Below are 25,154 nucleotides of genomic sequence, written 5' to 3'. Positions count from 1 at the left end.
CTGCGATCGAGTCCGACACAACGAGCCTAGTGTGTGAAGTCAGTCTGAACTGTTGAACCCAGTGCAAGCCCGGAACGAGACGGAGAGACCAGTGCAAGAGTTGATACGGCGGAACGGTGTTATCGGAGAGATATTTGTACAGTGTACGTGTTGCCAATTGTACAGTATTGGCTGTTATTTATTCAACTATTAAAGTGTTACGTTACTTTGGAGCCCTGAGTTGTCAAGTTCTTTAAGTTGGTGGTGTGAGATTCGTAACATTAACATTGAAGAAAACTAGGCTCGCATCTAACCACACATATAGCAAATAAAGACAAATATTAGAACCAGTGGCTTCACTGGGGGGGGGGGGGGCGGGGTTGCGCGATGTGCGGTACGCACCAAGTGACACCCGTTGGCGGGGGGGTAACACCCGTTGGGGGGGGGGGGTGACACCCAAGTAAAAAAAATGAACTTTTGGAATAACTGACAATTCCTCTTCTACTGGAAGCTGTCAGGTAGAGTTGAGCCTTCGGCTTTTGGAACTCTAGGCCAGCAAAAGTTAACAAGAGCTCCCTTTCACGGACCTTAATGAGAATAGTGTACACTGTTCTGTCTGGCTGTGGGTCAGGCATTTGTACAAATTCGTCCTAGCATATGGAACGAGGAATGTGCCTTTATCTTTGTGTCTTTCTGAGTACTTTATTAAATTTTGTTTTTGTATTTCAAGAATATGGTTCAGTGTTTTATGTATAATTGGTACTTTAATTTTAAGTCTTCTATCCTGAAGGCTTTCTAAATTTAGTGATTTTACTGAAGGTGTTACTCTAGTCAAATGTGAATATTCGTTTGTTAAGAATCTCTCTGATCTGTTTTGTGTCTGCTCCAGTTTCTTAATGTTTTCTTGAGTTGAGGGGTCCCTAAAGAAGATGCATATTCTATTATTGGCCTAACCAGGGTTAAATAACATTTTAGTTTTATGTTCTTATTTTGATTTATGGAAATTTCTTTTAATAAACCCTCATGCTTTGTTTGATTTTTTGATAGTTTCATCAATATGTTGTTTTTCATTTATTATAACACCTAGGTATTTTGCGTTTTTAGTCTGTTTTACTTTTTTACCATAAATAAAGATAAGTGGAATTAATTTGTTTTAGTTTTTTTGTTACTCTTAACAACTGACATTTTTCTAGGTGGAAAGACATGCTCCTGTTTGATTCCCATTTCTGTAATTCTTCTAATTCTCTTTGTAAAATTTCTGTATCTTGCCAACTGTCTTTCAATTTGTTATATATGAACATTTATTTGAACAAGATTGAATAGTGCAGTCATCGTGGTAAATGTATTTTCGTCTTGCAGAGTTGCGGTCAATGTTAGCGCTCGATAAAATAGGATAATCATTAAACACATTCACCAGTTTACGATAGAAGAGATACACTTTTCATATCAACAAACTACTCGGCCAAGGCTACGATGGCTACCCGTGTGTTCAGGCAAGGATTTGTGAAAAATATCCAAAAGCAGACCTTCTCCATTGCGCTTCCCACAGACTTAAACTCGTTATCATTGACCTGAATTACGCTTCATATATACGTAATTCTGTTGGTGTCATCAAGAAGATAACTTTTTCTTTCGTAAAAGTCCCAAGCAAAGAGTGTTGGTGCTAAATTTACATCTTTTGTGTGAGACACGATGGACTGAGAAATACGAATTCAATCGCGCTCTAAGTCACAACTTTGAGAAGATCTTTGACAGTTTTTAAAATAACGATTTTAAGTGAAACCAGACAAACTGCATAATTGTAATCAGTGCCTGCTTCTCATGTGCTTTTTATTTGTCTTTTAATTGTTGTCGATTATTCATCTATTCTTGAACCAGTTTCCGTAATGTTGAAGTCTGCCCATCTTAGCAGTCACATTAATGACATAATCAAAAAGCAATTTGACCATGCTGAGTGTCGCAACTATTGAATTAGTTGCATAATAAAATATGTTCACATTCTAATAGCGCCAATTTCATCAATAGATGATGACGTCATTCGCGCTATTTTATTTTTCTTGTGTACTAGCTGCTCTTCCCTTGTCGCTTCGACCTAAATGTTTTATATGACGTCAAAATGTTCTTCTTGATCGTTTGGTAGACTCCTCCATCTTGCGCTGTAGAGCCAAGCTGTAACTTGTGAGTTCCTGAATTCTACTGGTGTCTTCTTTACTGGATAGCCTTAGCGTTGGCCTTGGTATATATTCTTGGAGGATTATTTGACTACCTGTTTAGGGTGAGTTTTATTTTCACATAGTAAAGTTATTTTAATATGGATCCGGTCGTATTCGTATTTTTTATAATTACATTAGAGGATTAGAAGATTCTGTTATTTGTTGTTTTTTCGTATACGGTTTTATAGGGTTTTCGTATCAGGACTGAGGTTTCAAGTCGCAGGTTTAAGGACTGAGGTTTGAGTCTGAGGTTACAGATTTAGAATGTACTCTCCTCTATATCCAGACTGGGTGTTACATTTTCACATTGAGAGTTGTGTTACTTCTTTAAACTTTGATTCTACATTGTTGTTGAACATTTATCTTGGTTGAGGATAGATCTGCTTGTGTTGCCATTGGTATATGAAGTACATTGCACCTGATTACAGAATCTTTGTCTTGAAATGGAATATTGATGAGGCCAATATTATTTCTTTAAAATACTATTTAAGCATTTAATTTGAACGATATCATTATATATATATAATTATATTCATTTATTATCATCATAAATCATGTCATTTTCATTGTATAAATATCATTAGATTAAATTTATAGTTGCATTTAAATTATCATACACATCGTTTATTATTGTATGTACAGCTGGGTGTGTCTGACGGGCTGAACTTGAGCCTAAAAATAATATAAGTTATAAAGTAATTATAACACATACACACATTACAAATTATTATTATTTTTAATACTTAGACAAGTTAATAATTCAATAATTAAATCGCCAAAGTCCTGACACTGAGAAACACTTCAGAGATGGCAAGTTGAGGAAGGTGAGACTGCTGGCAGAAAAACGTGGTATAGAGTTAGTGCTGCCGAGAATTTGCAGTCGACAGACACACCAAACAAAAACATGTTTGGATTTTGAATTACTACAGTACACGGCTTTACATTTCGTATCCTGATTCGTTAGCTTCTTCATTAACGTTTTGCTTTTCAAGCAATACTAATGCTCAGTTCAACTTGTTTTGTCTACATTCTAAAACGATGCAAGAGCTGCAGCGTAAAGAAGAATATCAGAACTGCATTATAAGCGGTCGTCGCTGGCTTGTCGATTGAGACGAGAAGCCATTTAGTAGTAAAGTTATTAACAGTTTCGGCAGCGTTTGCATTTTTTGTTTCATCGACCGTTTGGGATACACGGGTCGCACAGATAAGCTTTCCAACATGTACAGTAAATAGTTTGTTACCATGTTAGTTTTTTTTTTTTAATTTCATGAAACAAGTATTTACAGTGAACTTAATATCTCTTAGATATGGGGGAGAGGGGGGACCAGATCTTTTCTTTATTCTCTGTAATAAAAAAAAAAGTTGAAGCTACGACTTTGAGCCATAAGAGGCAACTTGCGTCCCCTACAAAAAATCTTTACTACAATATGTTTGAGACTTGTCTGTATGTTTATTTCATTTCTCCGAGTCATGGGATTCCATCTAATGTGACTCTGTTGTTAGTGAAACTTCCAAAAGCCTTTAACTTTCTGAACTGACATTTAGAGTACAACGAAGCGATTAGTGGGTAATCAAGGGAAATTATCCATCAGCAAGTCTGGACAAGGATAAAAGTTTCTCAAAAGCATAAGGGAGATAAATCTAAAAATCAAAATGTGCATTGTAAAAGATGTTGGTAAGCTGAATGCTATATGTTCTATTTTGAGCTACTATACTTGTTTAGCCAAATTAAATATAAAGTATTTATACTAAAACCCAAGCTATTTACAAAATATAAACATAATATACACTGTTGTCACTTTCACTTTCTGAAGTTAACAACATACAATGTCATGCACAATAGAGAAAGCATATGTTTAAATACATGTACACATTTCAGAAATTTCAACTGTATTAAAGTTAATAGACCCAGTCAATTCTCTGCCTACATTCTGGTTAAATAGGTTGATGTTTTTACGTTTTTCAATGCGTTTACAATGTCTTATAGTACTATAAACACTTAAAGATAATACTGATATTTCACAAGAGGTGGGAATGGACGAGTCCACGATGAGTCAGTGAGTGTTGCAATCAACACATGAAAGCTCTTACGATCCCTCTGACATCTTGTCTGCAAAGGGGACAATTTCTCATGGCGGAGGCGCACTCGGCACAGGAAATCAGGTGACCACAGGGCAGGAACACCACGGCCACTTCTTTGTCCATACAGATTTTGCAGCACGTTTGTTGACGAAGTTGGTTGTTTCTTTCTTTGAAGATCTGGATAGACTCTAGAGCAAATACAGAAAGGTGTTAGGGTATAAGTACAGCAGATGATCTGAACAGGAATGTATTGCAAGTGTTACTAGTACTCAACCCAATCATTTAAAAGTAGTAATAATTAGTAGGGTCATGAGACTGTCTCGATATGCAGTGAACTAGTCTTGCTGAAGCTATACACTCTCCCAAATACGCTATTCTTGCCTAAACGTGGCACTCGGAAGGAAACGATCTTTAGAGGAAGTGGTTAGACTAAATCAGTGATTCCCAAAGTGGTCTATATAGACCCCCAGGGGTCTACGAAGACTTTCAAGGGGTCTACGAAAGTGAAAAAACAAATTGGGGGTCCATGAGATGTCCAAGGGGGTCTATGATAATAGATTTCATATAAGCAGGTCGTGACTTTAATTTTTACATCCCATTAATGTAATTCTTCACACTAGATATAATTTGTAACTTAGTTAATCATTTAAATATTTATTCTGCTATTCAAACGAAAAATTGTTGTATTTAATTTCAATACTTATTTTTACTTAATTTTGTCTTCATGTAAATAATGTTTAACAAAAAGAAATATAGCCTGTCTAGCGTTGATTATATAAAATTGTTCATTCTTTCCTTGTCAACCAAGCGGTTACCGATTGCCTTTTTTATGACGATATGAAACTAATTACGCTTGAGGATCATCTGCGACAATATCACCCAGATAAAAAGATATAGATTTGAAAAACTTTTGAACATTGAAAGATAAAGTTCAGAATAGACCCACAAAATCTCTATTCAACATCATGTAGAGAAGATGGTGGTTTATAAGTCTTGCAATATCTGTTCACTTATAGCAAAATAAGGGTGTGGTGGTAGTGGTTAAGCGCTTGGCTTCCGTAATTGGGGTCCTGGGTTCGAATCTCTGTGAATTTTTGAATTTCAGGATTTTGAGGGCTCCCCTGAGTCCACCCATCTCTAATCGGTACCTGAATTATGTTAGGAAAAGTAAAAGCGGTTGGTCGTTGTTCTGCCCACATGACACCTTGCTCGTTAACCGTTGACCAAAGAAACAGATGACCATAACATCATCACAATGTCTGAAAGGGGAAATTTACTTATTTATGGCAAAATGCGAAAAACACCATAGGTAAAACATTGATTTTTACCAGCCGTTGTAATTTTTAAACCTGTTTTACACAAACCCACATCTGATATTATTAAAATAATTTCTTTAAGCAACAATACAGTTCAAGGTTGCTTCGGTGGCATGAGTTATAAAATTAAAAGCTTCATATGTAATTCTTTGCAAACGACATATATAAGTCTGGGCTCAGCAGCGTCACAGGTTCTGACAGGATGTAGTGGTGTGTGCTGCAAACTGCATTATGGTCGCCGGCTCCTTATTTTTTCCTCAGGTTAACCCACAAAAACTTTCCCATGTTTGAGTTGCAAGACAGGAGAGTTTTTAATTCAGTTTTACTTCTGCTAGGTGGGTAGTCAAGACTAATGAGCGCTTCCTGCTCGAAGCTTACTGGTTAAGGCGACAGTCACTCGCCTTTGCTCTTTCTCCCGATAGTGATAACATCTTCGCAGACTCAATATTCGAGCAACACGTGAAACTGCTCTTTGCGAAAACTCTTACAACGATACTTAAGGCCATTGTGTTTGGAGATTCCAGCAATAGGCCTGCATATTGCTATTTTAATTGGTCTTGAATTTTATCAATAAAAAAGAGAGATCTCTAAAATCTCTAATATGTAGCTTTAAATTACATTTCACTTTTCAACTCTCTACAGATAGAAATTAGGAGGCGTTTTGGCTGAGCGGTAAAGTGTTTGGCTTCTGAACTGGGGGTCCCGAGTTTGAATCCTGTTGAAAACTTGGATTTTTAATTTCGGGATCTTTTGGGCGCCTCTGAGGCCACCCAGCTCTAATGGGTACCTGACATTAGTTGGGGAAAGTAAAGGCTGTTGGTCGTTGTGACACCCTCGATAATCGTAGGCCACAGAAACAGATCACCTTTACATCATCTGCCCTATAGACCACAAGGTCTGAGAGGGGAACTTTACTTTACTTTTTGTACAGATAGAAATTAGTTTTAAAAATGTTGAATTTGTAAAAATTTGAAAGTTAAGCAGGGGGTCTACCGATAACCAGAAAACGTGGCAAGGGGTCTACGAGACAAAAAAGTTTGGGAACCACTGGACTAAATGAATAGCAAGACAAAACTCCCATTGCACAGTGCGGACTTGAAAGAGAGCTTCTACGAACCAGTCAATAATCCGTGCCCTGTTACTCAAAGGACCGTTACACTATTGGCGAGTCCTGCACGGTTAGCTTGGTAAACGATAGAAAGATGGCGGGGGTTCCCGGTGTGCTCGGCCTTTGGCCATGTATTCTAGTCCATGCGCCCGGAGTGCCAGTTACATCGGAAAGAGCAATGTTTTACATAGGCATTGACTTGGACCTCTTCCAGACAGCAGTTTGTTCAGGTAGGATTACACGCCTAGAGTTCGAAGAACATTCGGCTCAACTCTTTTGACAATCACACGGAATACACTCTCATGGAGTTAAAGATAACAAAAGAAAAGTAACTCTATTTAAGAGTCTTTGCTACACCACAATATAACACTAAATACACAGAAAGCCTGGAGATTTCCCCTGAATCTTGTTAGATGAAAGACATAAAATGTACTGTTGAAATAATGTAGAGAGGAAAATAATAATTGTTAAAGAAAAAAAAAGTTGGTTGATTTATTTGTAATGCTAATAATTTTATTACTAAAAAAGTATGATGTCTGATTTATTTTATTAGGAACAATAATGTTACTACGGATTTATTAGCAAGGCAGCTATTGTCTGTACTAGCAAGACATAGTGCATCGTATCATTACTAACTGTATTAAGAAGAAGTTGTGTGTTGTTTAATTTAAAAAAGTTTTGACAGCATACTTCAACACTTTGTTGCTCCTGGTTTGAGATTTTACAAATCATTGTACGCAAATGTTTGCATGTTTAGAAGTCGGCCTACCTAAAGCTTGAGTTGTGTCCGCTGAAGACAAAAGTGTAACAGCTTGAGATTCCAAAGGTCTCTTCTCTTCCTGGACCAAACGCTGTACTATTGAATCGGACGAAAGAATGTTACCTTTAAAAAAAAACAGCGTGTCAGTTTAAGTCAACTAAAGGAATTGCAGTTCAGGTAAAAAATAAACTCGTATTATATGTACAAATATGTTAATGCATACATAATCAAACATGTGCATGTAGATCTAACAAATAAAAAAAAACAAGTATAACTAGTCCGGCCTAAAGTAGGTGTAGCCCTGAGCACTTAACTCTACTTTTTTATTCAAATTAAAATCAAAACATCTGCGTATATATTCTAGAATATTGTTGGGATAACTAAATATTGAGTGCATTCTAGACGGTGCCGAGACTTAGAGAGCAACGAAAACAAATAACGAGAACAAATTTTAAAAAATTGTCGAATTCAGCTCGATCACACAGATGCCCCTTTCTTGGGGGGTTGAAATCGATAAAATTGTAATTGCGCAAATTTATTTGTGTAAGTCTGGATCTATTACAAACTTAAATACATGACTGCTACAAACTAATGGATACAAATGCATTAAATACTAAATAATTAATTACCAATATTTAATTTACCAATTGTTTTTTTGTTTGTTTTTTTTTGTTATTGATTCTTGTATTGTCAGGTAAAAGAAATAATTGTGTGTGGGAGAAATGACGTGTTCAAATTTTTTACCAGACAGACAGACAGACAGAGTGAGTTAAAATAAGCTTTGTAAAACTCCAGACTTTCATAAGCAGTTGCGTATGCCTGATATCAGGAATAAGATTGTTTTAAAGATATCTAATGTCAATTTGTGGGAGATAACCAGCCCCCCCCCTCCCCAATAATCCAAGATATTAAAAAGAGTAAGTGAAGCTGGATAGAACACAACCTGAGAAGACCAAGTACAAATGTTGCATCGCAGGCTCTTGATTTGAACACAAAGAAGAAGAAATCGGACACTCCCAAGAAAGAAGTCGGTCCACAGAGAAGCTGAGAATACTGGAATGAAGAAATCTGCCCATAACCGAGTACGTTGGAGAGGTGTGGCTGCCATCGATGCTCTGATGGGGGGTTCATAGGAATATAAGTACGTCAAGACTGCCATTTTACTATTGCTAAAATGGAAAAAAGAAAACTATTTAACTAACCTTCTTGTTTTATCATGTGAGCTATTGCTAAAACATCGTTCTCTTGATAGCCCAAGGAAGTGACCGAGCGAACAGCTGCGTCTCTCTTTAGAGGAGTGTTCAGAGTATCTGGAGTTACATTAACAAACTGTTAGTGGAGGTTTTAGCAACGAGTTCAGGAAATGTATTCTAGTGTTATAAATCATTTATTCCTTATATACATTATATAATTAACGCTCTGCTCGAATAGACTTTGGGATACGTTTTTTAAATTGTTACAAATAATAGTTAGATTGTTAGAAGCTAGAACCCAGCTCTCTGTTATCCCATGCAGTTCCAGCCTCTCATATATATATATTGCTATAACTTAGCAATTAACCTCAACGAAAGTGATATAAAACAGAACGTTTAATAATCAATTATAAACTGGATCTAGAGCCAAACCCCAGAGTCACATCTCAGGCCTTCTTGTTTACATCTCTAATCATCGGCCATCTTCCTTCCTCTGTTCTCTATCGTGTCCTCTGGTACACAATGTCGCGCCGAATGACAGTGCGCAATGTAGAGTCATAACAATATATATACATATTTTACCTTTTACCTATCCCTTAGTCTGTTGGACCGTTGGGGCACCATGCAAGATTTGTCGACCGTGTTTCTCCATTCCTCTCTTTTTTTTGCCTTGTTTAGAACCTCTCTCAATGGCAGGCCTGTCCATTCTTTAATGTTGTCCTCCCATCGCTTTTTCTGTCTGCCTCTTCTTCTTTTCCCTGACACTGTTCCCTGAAGGAAGGTCTTTGCGAGCCCCGTAGATCTTGTAATGTGGCCAAAGGTTTTAAGCTTTCGTCTTTTCACAATAGTTAGCAGGTCATCATGGGCTCCGATCGCTACAGTAACCCTGTCTCTGATTTCTAGGTTTGTGATGCGGTCTTTAAATGTGATGCCTAGGATCCTTCTGTAGCATCTCAATTCCATTGCTAGGATCCTCCTCTCAAGCTCTGCATTCACGACTCGCAAGCATATAAAAATGTGGCCATGACCAGAGAGCGCATCAGTCTGATTTTGGTGCCGAGGGCTAAGCCCTTATCTTTCCATATCATTTTAAGTTTTGAAAGGGCTGCTGTGGACTGTGCTATTCGGGCCAATAATTCGGGTTTTGTTCCCTCATCTGAGACAATAGCTCCGATGTATTTGAAGCTGTTAACACTAGTTAGCTTTTCACCTCCAATACTGATGCCTCTTTTAAAGCCCTGATGGCTATTGGTCATAATTTGAGTTTTTCGGCATTTATTTGCATGCCATATGCTGTGGAATTCTTCAATGCGCATCACCAGGTCAGCTAGTTCTTCTTCTGTCCCTGCTAGGCCGTCAATGTCATCTGCGAAGCGCAAGTTAGTAATTCTTCTTCCTCCAATGCTAACAGTACCTTCATAGCCCTCGAGGGCATCTTCCATTATCCTTTCAAGGAAGATATTGAAGAGTTTGGTGACAGTAGGCAGGCTTGTCTTACTCCAACTGTGGTTTTGAACCAGTCCCCAATATTATTGTTGAAGTACACCGCACTGGTGGCATCCTTGTAGAGGTTCTAGATAACTTTGATAATGTTTTCATTAATGTTGTACTTTTCCATTGTCGCCCAGAGTGCTCCGTGCCATACTCGATCGAAAGCTTTCTTGAAATCAATAAAGATTCTCTTGGTGTTGGAGATATTTCTCACAGAGTATTCTGAGGTTTAGGATTTGCTCTGTTTACAAACTAATACATATCAAATCTGTATAAGCAAAATTTAGAATTTCGAAAATCTCGTTCTCTTAATATCTAATGCATTTTATTTTTTTTTTACCTTTAACTATCCATTAGTGACTGTTGACCGTTGGGGCACCATGCAAGATACATCGATCGTCTTTCTCCATTCCTCTGTCTTTTGTCTTAGAACCTCTTTAATGGCAGGCCCGTCCATTCTTTTATGTTGTCCTCCCAACGCTTTCTCTGCCTGCCTAATCTTCTTTTTCCTGGTACTGTTCCCTAAAGGAAAGTATTTGCGAGCCCCGAAGATCTTTTAATATGGCTGTACATTTTTGCTTGCGTTTTTTTACGATAGTTAGCAGGTCATCATGGGGTCCAATTGCTGCAGTAACCCTGTCTTTAATCTCTTGGTTTGTGATGCGGTCTTTCGATGTTATCATTAATAAGGCATACAGATACATAATTATTAACACAGAAAGTTTCTGTAACTAATAGACTACTATTGTTTTAAATATTTACCAAGTTGAAATGTCGAAGAAGGAACGCCTAGTCTGTCAAACACCATCGCGATTGTTATCTGAGTAAATATTTACAGAAATACTAGTGTCAAAAGATACTTTAGGAACTGAAATATAATACTTTTAATCCATTTGAAAACATTATTAATCTACTCTATATTTGTAAGTTACAACTGGCTTAATGCCGAAAAATGTTAAAGTGGGTGTTTGTGTGTAGCGGTGGGGGGGGGGGAGTTACGTCCAAAAGTAACATAGAGTATCTGAACTAATACGAAGTCAAAGAAAAGTCAGAGAGTGTATGTAGAACTATTGGTTGGGGCGTGAGGAAGTTGAGAGGGGGGGAGGAACGGGAGGCAGATTAAAAAATATTAAAAAGCCCTATAAGAAATCACTGGCTAAATAACGTCAAGCGTCTATTGTCTTAGTAAGTGTGTGCGTTATGAGTGGCTAGTTTATAGTGTGTGTGCCTGTGTATGAAATGACCAGTTGACCTTCATTGTACATGGTTGAGTGAACAGCAAAGAAAATGTGTAAGGGCTGTGTGGCGATGGGTCAGAATCACAACAAGAATTTTAACTATTTTAACTATAAGAAATTAGCTCTGTTTAAGTCAGGTGTTATAAATAAAACTGGCCAGAACAGAATCAAGAGCCACAACTATTGTACATTTATATTCATGATTACGTATTAATAGTCTCCCCTTGATACAAATACTACAAAATTTAAAGATACATATTCTAGATGATAAGGGGCGGACTGGATGTCAAAATCAGCCCAGACACAGCTATATATCTTATGATGGGCCTCCAATTATAGGCCTATCAGTTCTCAAAATTATTATGTTATTTTTTTATAATGTATCTATAAATCTATGCATTATTTATATCTTTATAAAAATCTACCAAATATCATCACCGGTCTATGGAAACAAAACCAAGAAAAGCGAAAACTGGTTTGAAGCTAGGCTACCAGAGCTGCTGTTTACCGATGACGTGGCACTCGTATCTCATTCACAAGAAGGTCTACAGAAGCTAGTGAACGCCTTGGCAGCTGCTTGTCAAGAGTTTAGTCTTACAACAAGTCTCTCCAAGACCGAAATCCTGGCACAAGACGACGCAGTAATACCTGTGATACATATTGGGAACCACACCCCTTCGGTGGTGCAGGCATTTACCTACTTGGGTTCAACAATTGCCAGTAACCTAGACTTAGACATTGAGCCGACAAAAAGAATAGGAAAAGCTACTACAGCATTGGCAATACTCTCCAAGCGCGTCTGGGAAAATGCTAAATTGACCACAGCAACCAAAATCCTAGTCTACAACGCCCGTGTTGTGAGCACTCTCCTTTATGGCAGTGAAAGCTGGTCAACATACATGTACCAAACGCACAGATTGAATAGTTTCCACCTACGCTGCCTGAGGCGTATAATGCGCATCTCTTGGAGGGACCATGTCTCCAATCAGGAAGTTTTGAGATTGGCCAATAAGAACAGCATGTCCTGACACAATGAAGACTACGCTGGCTCGGACATGTCACTGGCATGCCAGATGGTAGAAAAACCCGAAAGATATCTTATATGCTGAGCTTGTGGAGGGAGTCAGACCCAAGGGCCGCCCAAGACTAACATATAGAGATGTCTGCAAGCGAGACATGAGAGCTACAGACATCAACGAAAGTATGTGGGAAGAAATAGCTAAAGACCAGAGTGCATGGAGACAGACTGTGCATGCTGGGACGATCCTCGCAGAGAGCAAAAGAAACTAAGTGACCTTAATCAAGAGGGAAAAAAAGAAAGCTGCCCTGTCCGCTAGCCCTAAATCAGATGAATACACATGCATGAATTGTGGCAAGGTCTGCTGCTCTAGAATTGGCTTGATTAACCACACCAGGTTCTGCCCCGTCTCAAGACTATACCAAAACCAGTGACTCATCTGGGCACATTCATTGCCTTTCGAGACAAAGGGAGCCATATATATGTTATTTTTTATAATGTATCGATAATTGTATGCATTATCTATAGCTTTATAAGAGATATTGGCCTTATGTTGCTTTTTGATAGCTATGTTTGTAGGCCCTAAAAGGATGAAGCCTACTCACTACTCATAGCACTGTCTACGGATGTAGGCTATTACATTATTTTTGAAAATGTGTGAGATTAAATTAGTATTACACTGTGGTCTTTAAAAGATGATTTAACATGACGCTAATATAGCCTCTTATATAAGAGAAAATCTTTAACAATTTAATGTGTGCATAGTGGCATTCAAGAGGCCCTTTACGCCCATTTGAGTACCGCCCACCTGGCTTTTGCTCAAATGCCCATATAGCAATTCCGCCCCTGTAGATGATTATTAAGTATAGTTCATACATTAAAATGCTTTTCAAATGTCCAATTATTTTATAAGTTATCTTTAACAATGTTATATCAATTATTTTTATGTACGATTAAATTATTAACTACCATTTAAGATTATGCTATTCAATTGAAGCGCTTTATTTAGAGTTTGCTATAAAACTGCAGATACTTTCACACCGTCTCGTTTTATTCTGTACACGCGATATTGTAAGTGTTACTGTATTCATACCATAAATGTAATAAAGAAAATGTTTAAGTTTATAAAAATACAATAAACATATATGTTTAATACTTATACATAAAACGTAAAAAAACAAAAACCATAATTACAATACTAGAACATGATTTTGTTGTATACATTATAAAACATTAAACATACCAAGCTAATAATTAAATTTTTATCAAATCTAATATAAACCATTTCACTAAACTACTCACCTTATCAAATTGAAATTAGATTCGTGAAATGAAAAAAACTAGCCTACTCACCTTATCAAATTGAAATTAGATTCGTGAAATGAAAAAAACTAGCCTACTCACCTTATCAAATTGAAATTAGATTCGTGAAATGAAAAAAACTAGCCTACTCACCTTATCAAATTGAAATTAAATTCGTGAAATGGAAGTAACTAGCCTGCTCACCTTATAGCATTGAAATTAGATTCGTTAAATTGAAGTAACTAGCCTGCTCACCTTATAAAATTGAAATTATATTCGTTAAATGGAAGTAACTAGCCTGCTCACCTTATAGAATTGAAATTATATTCGTGAAATGGAAGTATCTAGCCTGCTCACCTTATCATACTCCGTGTTCATACCCTGGACCGTGTTGACAAACACCTGGCCCATTTTTTGTCTTAGAAATGCACATTTTGAGAACCACCTTGCATGCTCCACCCAGACATTGTCGTCTTCTTCCCAATTGCGTAAGCCGCCTCCACAGTAGAAGCACCTAGTGCAGTCCCCATAACCTGTTTGTTTAAAATGCACAAACGTTGTTCAAGATTGTAGTACACAATAATTAAAGATTGTAGTACACAATAATTAAAGATTGTAGTACACAATAATTAAAGATTGTAGTACACAATAATTAAAGATTGTAGTACACAATAATTAAAGATTGTAGTACTCAATAATTAATGATTGTAGTACACAATAAAAGTAACAATATTTTCCTTTCTATAAACGTAACAATAGCTTCACACTAATAAGATTCCATTAAATAAATAAAACATATAATTGCTGGGTAGCAATCGGTTCATTTCAGTGATTCCAGCGACAGACAATCTCTCACTGCCATGGCATGAAAGAATCTATAGATATAAATCTCTACGTCACACAACCATGCGGGACACGCACGCACGTCGACTCTCTAGCCCTGGATGAAAAAGTCATGGGAAGATAACTCTTTTATTTCTGCAAATCGGACTAGAGTTACCTCACGTAACTTTCGCGGCGACAGAGTGCCCGGCTCAGAAAAAAAAAGAGGGGGGGGGGAGAACAAGTCTCTACGTCGCCCAGCCATGCGGGACACCACGCACACACGCCAACTCTGTAACTCCTCCTCTTTTCAAGTGCTTACCCGTCACTAAATAGCGTGTATGCTACGTCGCGGGTCGGCTCGTTTTCAATAACAGTTTATAGAAGAAAAAAAGATGTCAATATAATTGTTATTGGTATATGAAATCCGCATTGAAATTAGAAAAGAGACTTCGGGTTCCGAATGTTCTGGTCTCATGCACAGCCCGGACGAGGATATTTTTATGTGGCATTCAATAATGAGGAGAAAAAATCCTTTCCCAGCATTAAAATACGTCATTTATCTGGAGCTGATATGAGGAGAGAAAATGTCACGTAACTAGAGCTAAAAGATAGAGAGGAAACGCATTTTATCTGACATGAAATGTGAAGAAGAAGCTTCCTTTTCCAGTAGTGACATTGGGAGAAGTAAACGTTTTTTATACACTACTGAAATGTGGAGAGAAAACGTCATTTCTGAAACAATAAAATAGTGAGATGTTACAAAGAAATCAAAGTTTATTCGTCTAACTCAGTAGGTGACATCAAAACGTCAGATTCTCCTTGATATTTGAAAGTAAACAACTGGAATTATAAGAATATAAAAAGACAAATGAAATTTCCAGCACGATGATAGACTACACTTTTGATGCTATGGAGGTACCAAAATGAGTAAATGTTTTTTGTTAAAAATAAAATAATTTAGAAGCGATCTAAACTAAACATAAATTGATATCACAAACTTTGTTAGCATCATTTGAACTTTAGACAAGAATAATTTTTTTTTTTAAACGTGCTATTAACATTTCCGTCACATGAAACATTGTTTACAAACGTAATCCTTTTTTTTTTTCATTTCCCATTAAGTTCTTTGGTAAATATGGTAACAAGATTGATGATCTCATTAATAGTAATGGGAAGCGTACATGCTTCTGAGTTGTATGTTCTTTTCATTTCTGTACATGTCTGCTTTAACTTCCGACGTGATCTACATACAGTAAAAATGTTCTAGCATTTTATAAAGCAAATAAAATAAAATAAATATCTAATAAAATGAACCCACCTTTCTAAGAATTTAAATACAATTCCTGTCGCTTTGTTTATTAGACTAATGCTTTGTATAGGTACAAGGTTGTCCATTTTTATCTTTTGATCTATTATCGAAGTTTATTTTTATATTTTAAAGTAGCCTACACTTGCTTATTTTAGTATCTAATTAATGCAAATGAAAATGTAACCCTGGTAGTGTCAGTGTTAAAACTTTAAGAGTTTATAAAATGTTGAGTTAATCAATGTTTTGGTACTTACAATAATATGCATAATGTACTTTATTTCAAAGACACTCACCTGCGTAGTAGAATCCAGCGTCCACCAATTCTTCAGGGCTAAGGTGATGATCCCTTGGCCAAGAAACAAACGTCTCCAGTCTTTTTATTGCAAGCGCGTACTCCGGACGTTTTGGTCGCTCCGTTATAATTCCGAGTTCTTCATAGGTTGGCTCTCTTCCTGATCCTGATCTTGCTTGAGGAATCGTTCCTGGACTTTGTCTTTCGTTTGGAGGAGGAGCAGTATTCATTCCAGCAGAAACAGAAGTTGTGTTGGCTGTCAGTGCATTGATTTCTGGAATTGCAGAAGTTGTGTTGGCTGTTGTTGCATTGATTTCTGGAATCGCAGAAGTTGTGTTGACTGTCGGTGCATTGATTTCTGAAATTGCAGAAGTTGTGTTTGCTGTTGGTGCATTGATTTCTGGAATTGCAGAAGTTGTGTTGGCTGTTGGTGCATTGATTTCTGAAGTTGCAGAAGTTGTGTTGGCTGTTGATGCATTGATTTCTGGAATTGCAGAATTTGTGTTGGCTGTTGATGAATTGATTTCTGGAATTGCAGAAGTTATGTTGAATGTCAGTAAATTGATTTCCGGATGTTCCAAAGATGTGTGTAGATCTTGCCTTAAACTTACAGGTGCATTATTGTTATCAGTTGCATTCGCTGTGCGTACTTCTGGAACTGGGGCTACTGGAGCGTTGAAAAATTCAGGTAGTTCAAAAGTAGTTTCAAAATTTATAGCTTCTATGGTCCGAATGTCATCCTGTTGCAAGTTGGAGCCAGTAAGTGTGTATTGGTTATTTGAACTAGCTTCATTAATAATTTCCTCATTTTCCCGAATATGGCTTTCTTCTATTGATGTGATTTCAGGACAACTGTTTAAATTGGTAGCCACGACGGATCCAAGGTTTGATGAAGCTTCACGTTGTCCAGTTTCTTGTACACATCGACCAGTTATTCTATGTCTCGCTAAACCTGATTCTGTAATACTAGAAGCAGTCACAAAAGATTTGTTAGCCCACTGAAGAACATTAGTTGATCTCATATAAATCAAATGCTTGCTGGGCAATGATCGGTTATTTGTAGATCTCTGAATATTCCTATTGAGTGTTTGCAAGTTTAAATGGCTTGTGTTTAAATTTATTGGCATATTAAGACTATTGTTGTTGTCTTTCATTGGACACATTTTCTTGTGGATGTTCTTCCAAGTACTTTTTAACTTCCAAACAGGAAGTTCTTTCCCACAAAATGCACATTTTACTTTCGCATCTCTCTTGCTAGAACCTTCAAAAATAAAACCGTTGGCTGCAAGAGAAATTGCTGACTTCTCTGCGTTTCTTGGATACTTGGCAAATGTTAATAGTCGGTTTCTTTCATTATCGTAGGCTTGACTTCTACTTACTAATGCTCTTTTAGGGGGAAACATTTTTGCAGAGTTCATTATACATACCGTTATCTTGGGCTGCTTCCATCGAAAATGTCGCCACGAGAACAGGTCACTTAAAATATCTACATCGCTGTGCTCTCTGCACATTTTGAATTTATTATCTTTGAATTTTTCAGGTTTACAAAAAGAAAAGTTTTTATTTTTTACATCAAATGTTCGCCAAAGACCTTTGGTCGAAGAATGCTGTGACACATTCCCATCAGCAGTTGTGGTTCTCAAATTCAATTTCATTAAGCCATTTGAGAGATCTGATGCTTCAATTATAGCACTAGGTATCACTTTCCTTTCTCGCAGAGACGTTTTAGGTGCAGTTATTAGACCATTGGAACCACCAGAGCTATTTTGCCAAACGTTAATAGAATCATTGTACTGATCTTTATATGTTGTAGTACTAGGATGGACTTTGCTGACAATACTATCAACATTTCTTTGGTTACTGGCTTTGTATCTCAAAATTGTAAATTTCGGATCAACAAAACCTTCAGTACCACATTCATTTATATCAGAAGATGTCTTCCCACATTTTGACATTATGTATTTTCTTCAAGTACTAGTCTTGGCATCAAAGAGCCTCTCCAAACACCAAGACCCCTTAGTAGTTTTATTCTTGAAGCATTTTATTTCTTCACAGAAAGTTTACAAATGTAATTGGCTAGAATGTAAAGAAAAAAGAATAGTGATATTTTTATATAATTTTAAAGATATACGGTAGTCTTTTAGAAAGTATAGTTTGTAAATGTTACAAAACTCTTACATATTGCAATATGTCTTATTCAAGGCAGACCTACTAAAATTAATTTAGAGAAAAATTAATAATGTTTATAGTAATCAATAGCTGAGTACGTGCTATGTTGTATTTTCCTTTTCCGAATATATTTACAAGAACAAATTTCGACATTCTATTGAGTGACTAAAACAAACCCAGGAGGTTGTGAGATGTTGATTTAATGAAGTATTTTATTAACAGCTTAGGTTTCTTGGAATATAGTTTCTATTTACAACTAATCAGAACTATTTTGTAGTATGTTTTAATTACAACCATATATGAATGTTGTGTTTAGCGGAACTTTAACCTTTTGTGTTAAGTAAACTGTTAATATAGAATATGTTTTTACAACTACCTTACGCGATATATACTAAGGCAACTGACTGGAACATTATTTTTACCATTATTATTATTATCTTGATTTTTAGCGGCCCCCGTAAGGGGAAAAGCTGCTATAAGGTTTGTGCGAAATGTCCGTCTGTTCGTCTGTCACACTCAGATCTCGAAAACTAGAAGAGAAATGAAAAATATTATTTCACCATGCGATGCGGCTTGCAAAGTTTAGGTGCAACGGCTACTTTTTGTTTTCTAAAAGCAAACCGTTTAATTTATAAAATTAATTATGCAAGTGAATTTTTCATAAAAATACACCAATTTTAAAACAATACATAAATACAAAGAAATTCCTTCATTTATATACAAATTATTACACAAAGTCAAATATATTTATAAAATGTACAAGAAATGTTCACAACAATTATAAATATTACTTCTATGTATTTTTCTAGTCAACTAGCTGCTAAAATTAAATGAAAACATTAATGTTAGTTTATACAGGCTAAGTATGCACTTTGTATGAAAATATCACGAACATTTTTTAAAATGGACTTCTCCTCATGCAGCGACTTTCGTGAATTAAGGGGAACGCCGCGACATGCCTGAATGCTAAACTAGTTCCCTAAAAATGTTTAAATAATCAGATTTCATTTCTTTTTGTTTGGTGCCCCATCAAGATAAACGCCTCTTATTTTTGTGCGTTTTGTCTGTTAGTTGGTCTGTCCGTCACGTTTATAAATAAATAAAACAACAACACTAAAGGTTAATGAAAATCTTAGTTAACCTATAATATTCCTTCCAAAACATCGCAATACTTTTAAGTTTCTATAATAGATTGTTCCAGATATTTTTGTAAAAAACAAATAAAATCCAACGAATGTTTGTTTTCTATTCTAACTTATATAACATTTAATTTCCGTGCTTAAATGTTGCAAAAACACGTGATTAATAATGTTTTTAAAAGTAAATAGCATATAAATGCAAAATGAAAATCGCTATACTGACTTATATTTCATTAACTATTAAGTTGTTCCGAATATTGTTTTATAAAAAACTAAAATATGTCAAATTAATCTTTGAAATCGCCTAATTGACTTATATATATTAATCTTATATTCTCGGAAAATACGTCACTATAGTTTAATTATCGATATCAAATTGCTTTGAATCTCCATCTGAAAGCAAATTTATGTCAAATGACTTTTTTTTTTAAAATAGAGACAATAGGTTGTTCAGGATTTAAAAATAAAGAAAGTAATTTACTAGAAACGATTATTGAAAATAATTTTTTGGACTTTACATTTCGTTTTCTTGCTGAAACATACCAAAAAATGTGTATTAGTTAAGAATGTTCCGAATTTGGTTTTGAAATAGAAATAGATCTACAAAACGTTAACTTTCTTTCAAATCGTCGACAAAATTATTTTGAATTTTATGAAAAATCTACCAACGCCAAATAACTGTTTAAAGCCCTCTTCTAATAATCTAATTATCTTCTTCTTATTTACAAAAATTCTCTGTTCCGGATTTTTATGAAAAACATTCTAACTCTATTTATGTAAAATCGCACTTCTGTCTTACATTATATTTAATTTTCTAGCTAAAACGTTACAAAATCTAATTATCGTTAATCGTTATAACATGTATTGATTTTTAAGAAAAACAAACTTCTAACACCAAAGTATGGTATGAAAATCTCTCCACAAGATTATGGTACATCTAATTTTCATAGGAGACCATCACAAAAATTTAATTAACAATAGGCCTGCTAGATTTATTTAGAATGTTCTTTTTCTCTCACTATATATACAAACATCCGGAATAATTTATTATAGATACTTAAAACTATTGTGATGTTCTGGAAGGAAAATTAAAAGTTAATGAAATTTTCAATAGCTTTTAGTTGTTATTTTTTATATTAACATGACGGACAGACAAAACGCACAAAAAATGCGACTTTAATCCTAATTTATATATAAATGAATTCTATTAGAACTCAGTGCACTAACGTTCATGAACCCTCTTGTTAATAAAGATATTGTTTGTTAATAGCCCATTGTGACGTAATGGATTTTTTTTTCTTTTGACGTCATGTGAATTAATTCTTTAAAGGTAATGCAATAAAAAAAAAACTCGGTGCAGTAATGTCTATGAAACCTCGACACTTTGCTCGTATTGATGAAGACATTTTTAGTCTAACTAGGCCGTGTGACGTAGTGGATAAGGGTTCTTCCACTCCACTGTTCTTTTTTTAAATTTATTTTCAGCGGTCCCCGTTTGTCCGTCCAGTTTAGATTTCGTAAGCTAGAAAAGATATTGAAAATCCGACATCATGACAATTCTGACCTTTCAACGGCTACTTTTTTTTTTCTTTTCTGAAGGCGAAAAACTATGCAAGCATTTTTTTCTTAAAAATACACTATTGTTACAGCTATTTACTATTAGTAGTAAAAAGTATTAGAGTCTATGCAATAAGGGAGATGACCGTTTAACATATTTTTTAAAACACATTTATGCAAAACGGTTTTAGATTTTTTGTAAAAAAAAAAATTGCTACATGAAGTAAGTTCCGAAATACTATTAACCTACATTTACACAAATATTTTTACTTTTTTTTTAAGCAGTAAAAATCAATTTAATATTCAAGTAATTGAAATATATAATTTCAAACAAAAATTAATAAGTAGCATACATTATCAAACACTTGAACTGAAAAATCACTACATACACGTACGTTTTGGTCTGTGGCGCCACACAAAATCTGTCAACTGTCTTTCTCCATTTCTCTCTATCGCTTGACCTTAATCAAATTCTATCACTGGAGGCCCGTCCATTTTTTGTTGTTGTCTTTCCATCGCTTTCTCTGTCTTCCTTCCTACTGATACTGTTCCCTGAAGGAAGGCCTTTGCGAGTCCTGGAGAGCTTGTGATGTGGCCATAGAGTTTTAGTTTACTTTTTTTGTTGACAGTGGTTAGCAGGTCATCGTGGGGTCCTATTGCTGTATTAATACTGTATCTAATCTCCTCATTCGGGATGTGGTCCTTGTAAGTGACACATAGGATTTAACTATATTCTGATAACTATCAGTTCATTTTATACATATTGTTATTATATACTTTTATTTATTATTTTTTGGCATAAGTGATCAGATGTATTATGTTATTTTTGTTGAGAAAGAAGGATGTTGGTATGTGAATATTAACAATGTAATAATAGTAATATTAATAAATATCCGTATCCTGTGACATAAATCGTTAGTCAAACTAAAAATACAACAGTATTGACAACACTTTCGACGCGTACACGTCTCTTCTTTTTGTATCGACGGAGATAGTGTTGTAGTTGGGTTGATAGGGTTGTAGTTGTTGATAGTTTGTAGTTCATAGTTTCAGATTATTTTTTCTGCATCTTTATGTTAATGTTGACCCTCACCATGACAACCGTAGACTTTCTGTAGGTTATGTCCATACACTTTCACTGTTTCAAAGTAGAACTATCACTTTGTTATGCGCGGCGCCTAGTTCTACATCTATATTACTTAGGCAGTGCTTTGTAACTGTTCAACAAGCAGAGCAAATAAGATACACTTTGTGCAGATAAACAAAACATAGGCATGTCATGCAATCGAAATTATCTAAATCTGGAATCTAGATACCACAAAATCTAATTAAATGAAAAACGAAATAATTTGTCCCTACCTTACATTACAAAATCAGAAAAAAAAACATATTTACAATACAATAATTTGGAAGTGAGCCAACTTTTAAAATATAACTACGTGACTATCGGGAATTCCTTGTATGACTAGATCTAGGTCAACAGCTGCCGACAGAGATAGAAATAGTAAATGGGTTGTGACCTTTAGCTAACTACTTGCCTTATTATCAATACAACATGTTTACTTATATAAGAATTATAAAATATAAAAATAACAAACAAAAGGGAAATAAAATAAAATAAAAACCTAATCTAAAGTCTAAGGCCATAAACCGCCACTGACATATATTTCAAGACGGAACAGTTTAGCCAGAGATGCCTACATGCCAAAAGGGGAATGTGTATTCCCAGACCTTGAAATGTGTATTTTGAGGGGCAAATGTGTATTTTCCTTGACACTTTTAGTCTTGCTCATAACTATTCTAGAATATGTTAGAAAGAAGCCGTTCTTGTAACTTGACAATAATTGTATGATCATAATGCCTGTAGTGTATTCTACATTCCATAACAGAAAATTTATTCAAAAGAACGGGAATTTTCGGTACTAGTGAAAATAGACTTAAACCAGATGTAGCCTAATGGTTTGATTAGCTGGGTCAGTGGCATCTAATTCTATACAAGTAGTTTTGCAGACACTGGAAATATTTTATCACATTTTGAAAGAATTAAGATTTTCTTCTTTCAGACCATTCTTTGCAGAGTCAGCAATGAAAACTTTTGGCATCCTCTACAATCACTAATAACAAATACTTTTTTGTTTTATAGTTAAGAAATTACAAAATTTAAAAAAAATCTGTCACTAATATAATTTATATGTGCTATAAATTAAATTCTTATATCGAGTCGCCCCACCTCTATCCTTTAATGCCAAATGCAATCATTAGCAGAAATTATAAAAAGGAGCGAGGATTAATCGTTTTCACTCTATCGACGCTCCCCTTTCCAGACGAAAACATGATGTTTTAAAACAGAAGTCAAATATTCTTTTCCTAGTCGCCTTTTTCCAACCTTTACTCGATCTGCTTTTTTTTCTAGTTAAATAAATTTGGGACTATAGCTTACAATTTATGCTTGAATCCTAAAAATGCAAAAAAAAAAAAAAAAAAAAATTAGGAGTAGAATCTAATTGATCCACTTAATTTCTCCTCCCACTTCCGACGTGTTTTGTTAGAGCTTTGAATTATAGTTCTGTAACAAAACAAAGTTACAAACATGCCTATTGAACAAAATGTATCACTTACAAATGAGTTTTTTTTTTAATTTTAGTTTTCGAATATTTTTTTTTTCTGCGGCGATTCGCAAAGCCTTAATCTAAATATGTGAGATATCTTCAAATCGTTTTATTTGCAATGTAGTAAGGGTCTTTAAATTCATTGTCACCGCGTTTATTTTATATGTTATGAATGTGGCTGTGGTTATCAATGTAGGCGTGGTGGTGACATTGGGTTCTTGTTACAAATCACAGAATAATGAAATGACGCTGGGTGTAGCAGACACAATAAGTTTAATATAACACCACATAGTGAATACACCATACAATTCGACCCAGGAATCTGGTCAGTATTAATCCAACAGTAATATACGAATATCACAACTTAGTACTTATTCTATAACCAACTACTTTAAACATCTAACTCTACTGCTTATATATTAAGTGACTCAATACAAGTGCTTGCTACCAGATCTCTATGTGGACTGACTGCCTTTAACTCTCTGGTTCACCTAAGGTCAAAAGTGTTCACCTTAGTGCAACATGGGTTGTGAATAAGATTCACAATATGGAATTAACATACACAATACAGAATTAGGGTTTCTACTCTATGGCACCAACTTTGAGGTGGTGACATTACCTATCACCCCCCTTTTGAAAAAAATTTTGAAGAAATTTTTTTCAGCTTGACGACATAATTATCATAAGTAGGATCAATTGGAATTCTTGGGGTCTATGAAATGTACAATTGCAGAGTTCAAATAGAACTACAAACTTGCAATAAAATATATAATATGACAGTGTTACACAAAATATTTGCTGAATCAAAAAAAAATTCATACAAGGGCAAAATTCTCTAATTCATCATATTCTTGTAAGGCAATTCAAATAATTCTCTGAGTCAAATACTTAACATCCCAAATAATTCTTTACATGTAGTTCTAATATATACATCAATATTCAAATGTGTTCAATATTTACAAGTCTTTTTCATAATAATATGTGCAAAGTGTGACAAAAATTTCAATGACAATCTCCTATGTCACAATGTGAAAAATTAATACAAGTTTTTATTCACAATATCTATTTATAAAAAATCTTTGACACTATAGCAATGTTAGAAGTCTGGTTTTTTGACACCAATAGTACAATATGTACATATCATGTAGAAAATGTTACAAGTAAGTCTCAATATGTAAGTGATAAGTATAGAAAAATTCAAAATATATGTGTCAAAATTCAAGATCATATTGATTAATGATCATTGTTACAAATTCAATGTATCTGTTTACTTTAATATGAGGTTTGACATCTCCATAAAAAATTGTTGTGCATTAATATTACACAAGTAAATATGTATAATTCAAGTATCAAAATATTTGCTCAAAAGTATGAACATCAAATCAAAATAATAAGTATCCTTCATAGTGCTTTATGCACCTTATGTTTCAATTAAGTATTTCTCTATATGCCAGTTCAAATAATTAGCTAGTAATGGCAAAAGTTTAATGTTACATTGTTTATCAAATAATTATTGAGTACAAAGTTCAAAAAAAATCTTTGTCGAAAAACTTC

The 25,154-nt window shown here is 35.0% G+C and overlaps 1 protein-coding gene across 4 annotated transcripts in view; it reads right to left on the bottom strand.

The window, feature by feature from the left end:
• Window positions 1-2,711: 2,711 nt before the first annotated feature.
• LOC106070407 (uncharacterized) overlaps window positions 2,712-25,154 on the bottom strand; it is a 48,446-nt gene continuing 26,003 nt past the window's right edge. Inside the window, exons 1-8 of one of the 4 annotated variants that reach the window (XM_056026860.1) lie at window positions 22,351-22,445; window positions 18,718-18,825; window positions 16,128-18,202; window positions 14,058-14,233; window positions 10,905-10,962; window positions 8,661-8,768; window positions 7,468-7,581; window positions 2,712-4,462 (exon numbers count right to left, since the gene is read on the bottom strand). In XM_056026860.1, coding sequence (XP_055882835.1) covers window positions 4,263-4,462; window positions 7,468-7,581; window positions 8,661-8,768; window positions 10,905-10,962; window positions 14,058-14,233; window positions 16,128-18,081 — 2,610 coding nt within the window. In that variant the 5' untranslated portion in view covers window positions 18,082-18,202; window positions 18,718-18,825; window positions 22,351-22,445 and the 3' untranslated portion in view covers window positions 2,712-4,262. Of the gene's footprint in view, window positions 4,463-7,467; window positions 7,582-8,660; window positions 8,769-10,904; window positions 10,963-14,057; window positions 14,234-16,127; window positions 18,203-18,717; window positions 18,826-21,380; window positions 21,538-22,350; window positions 22,466-25,154 lie in introns of those variants that run through there. The other 3 variants (XM_056026859.1, XM_056026858.1, XM_056026861.1) reach the window with 3 other exon arrangements.

This window comes from Biomphalaria glabrata, chromosome 4 (genome assembly GCF_947242115.1).
Source record: "Biomphalaria glabrata chromosome 4, xgBioGlab47.1, whole genome shotgun sequence".
NCBI classification, from domain to species: Eukaryota; Metazoa; Mollusca; class Gastropoda; family Planorbidae; genus Biomphalaria; species Biomphalaria glabrata.
This window is presented reverse-complemented; position numbering and strand designations above follow the sequence as displayed.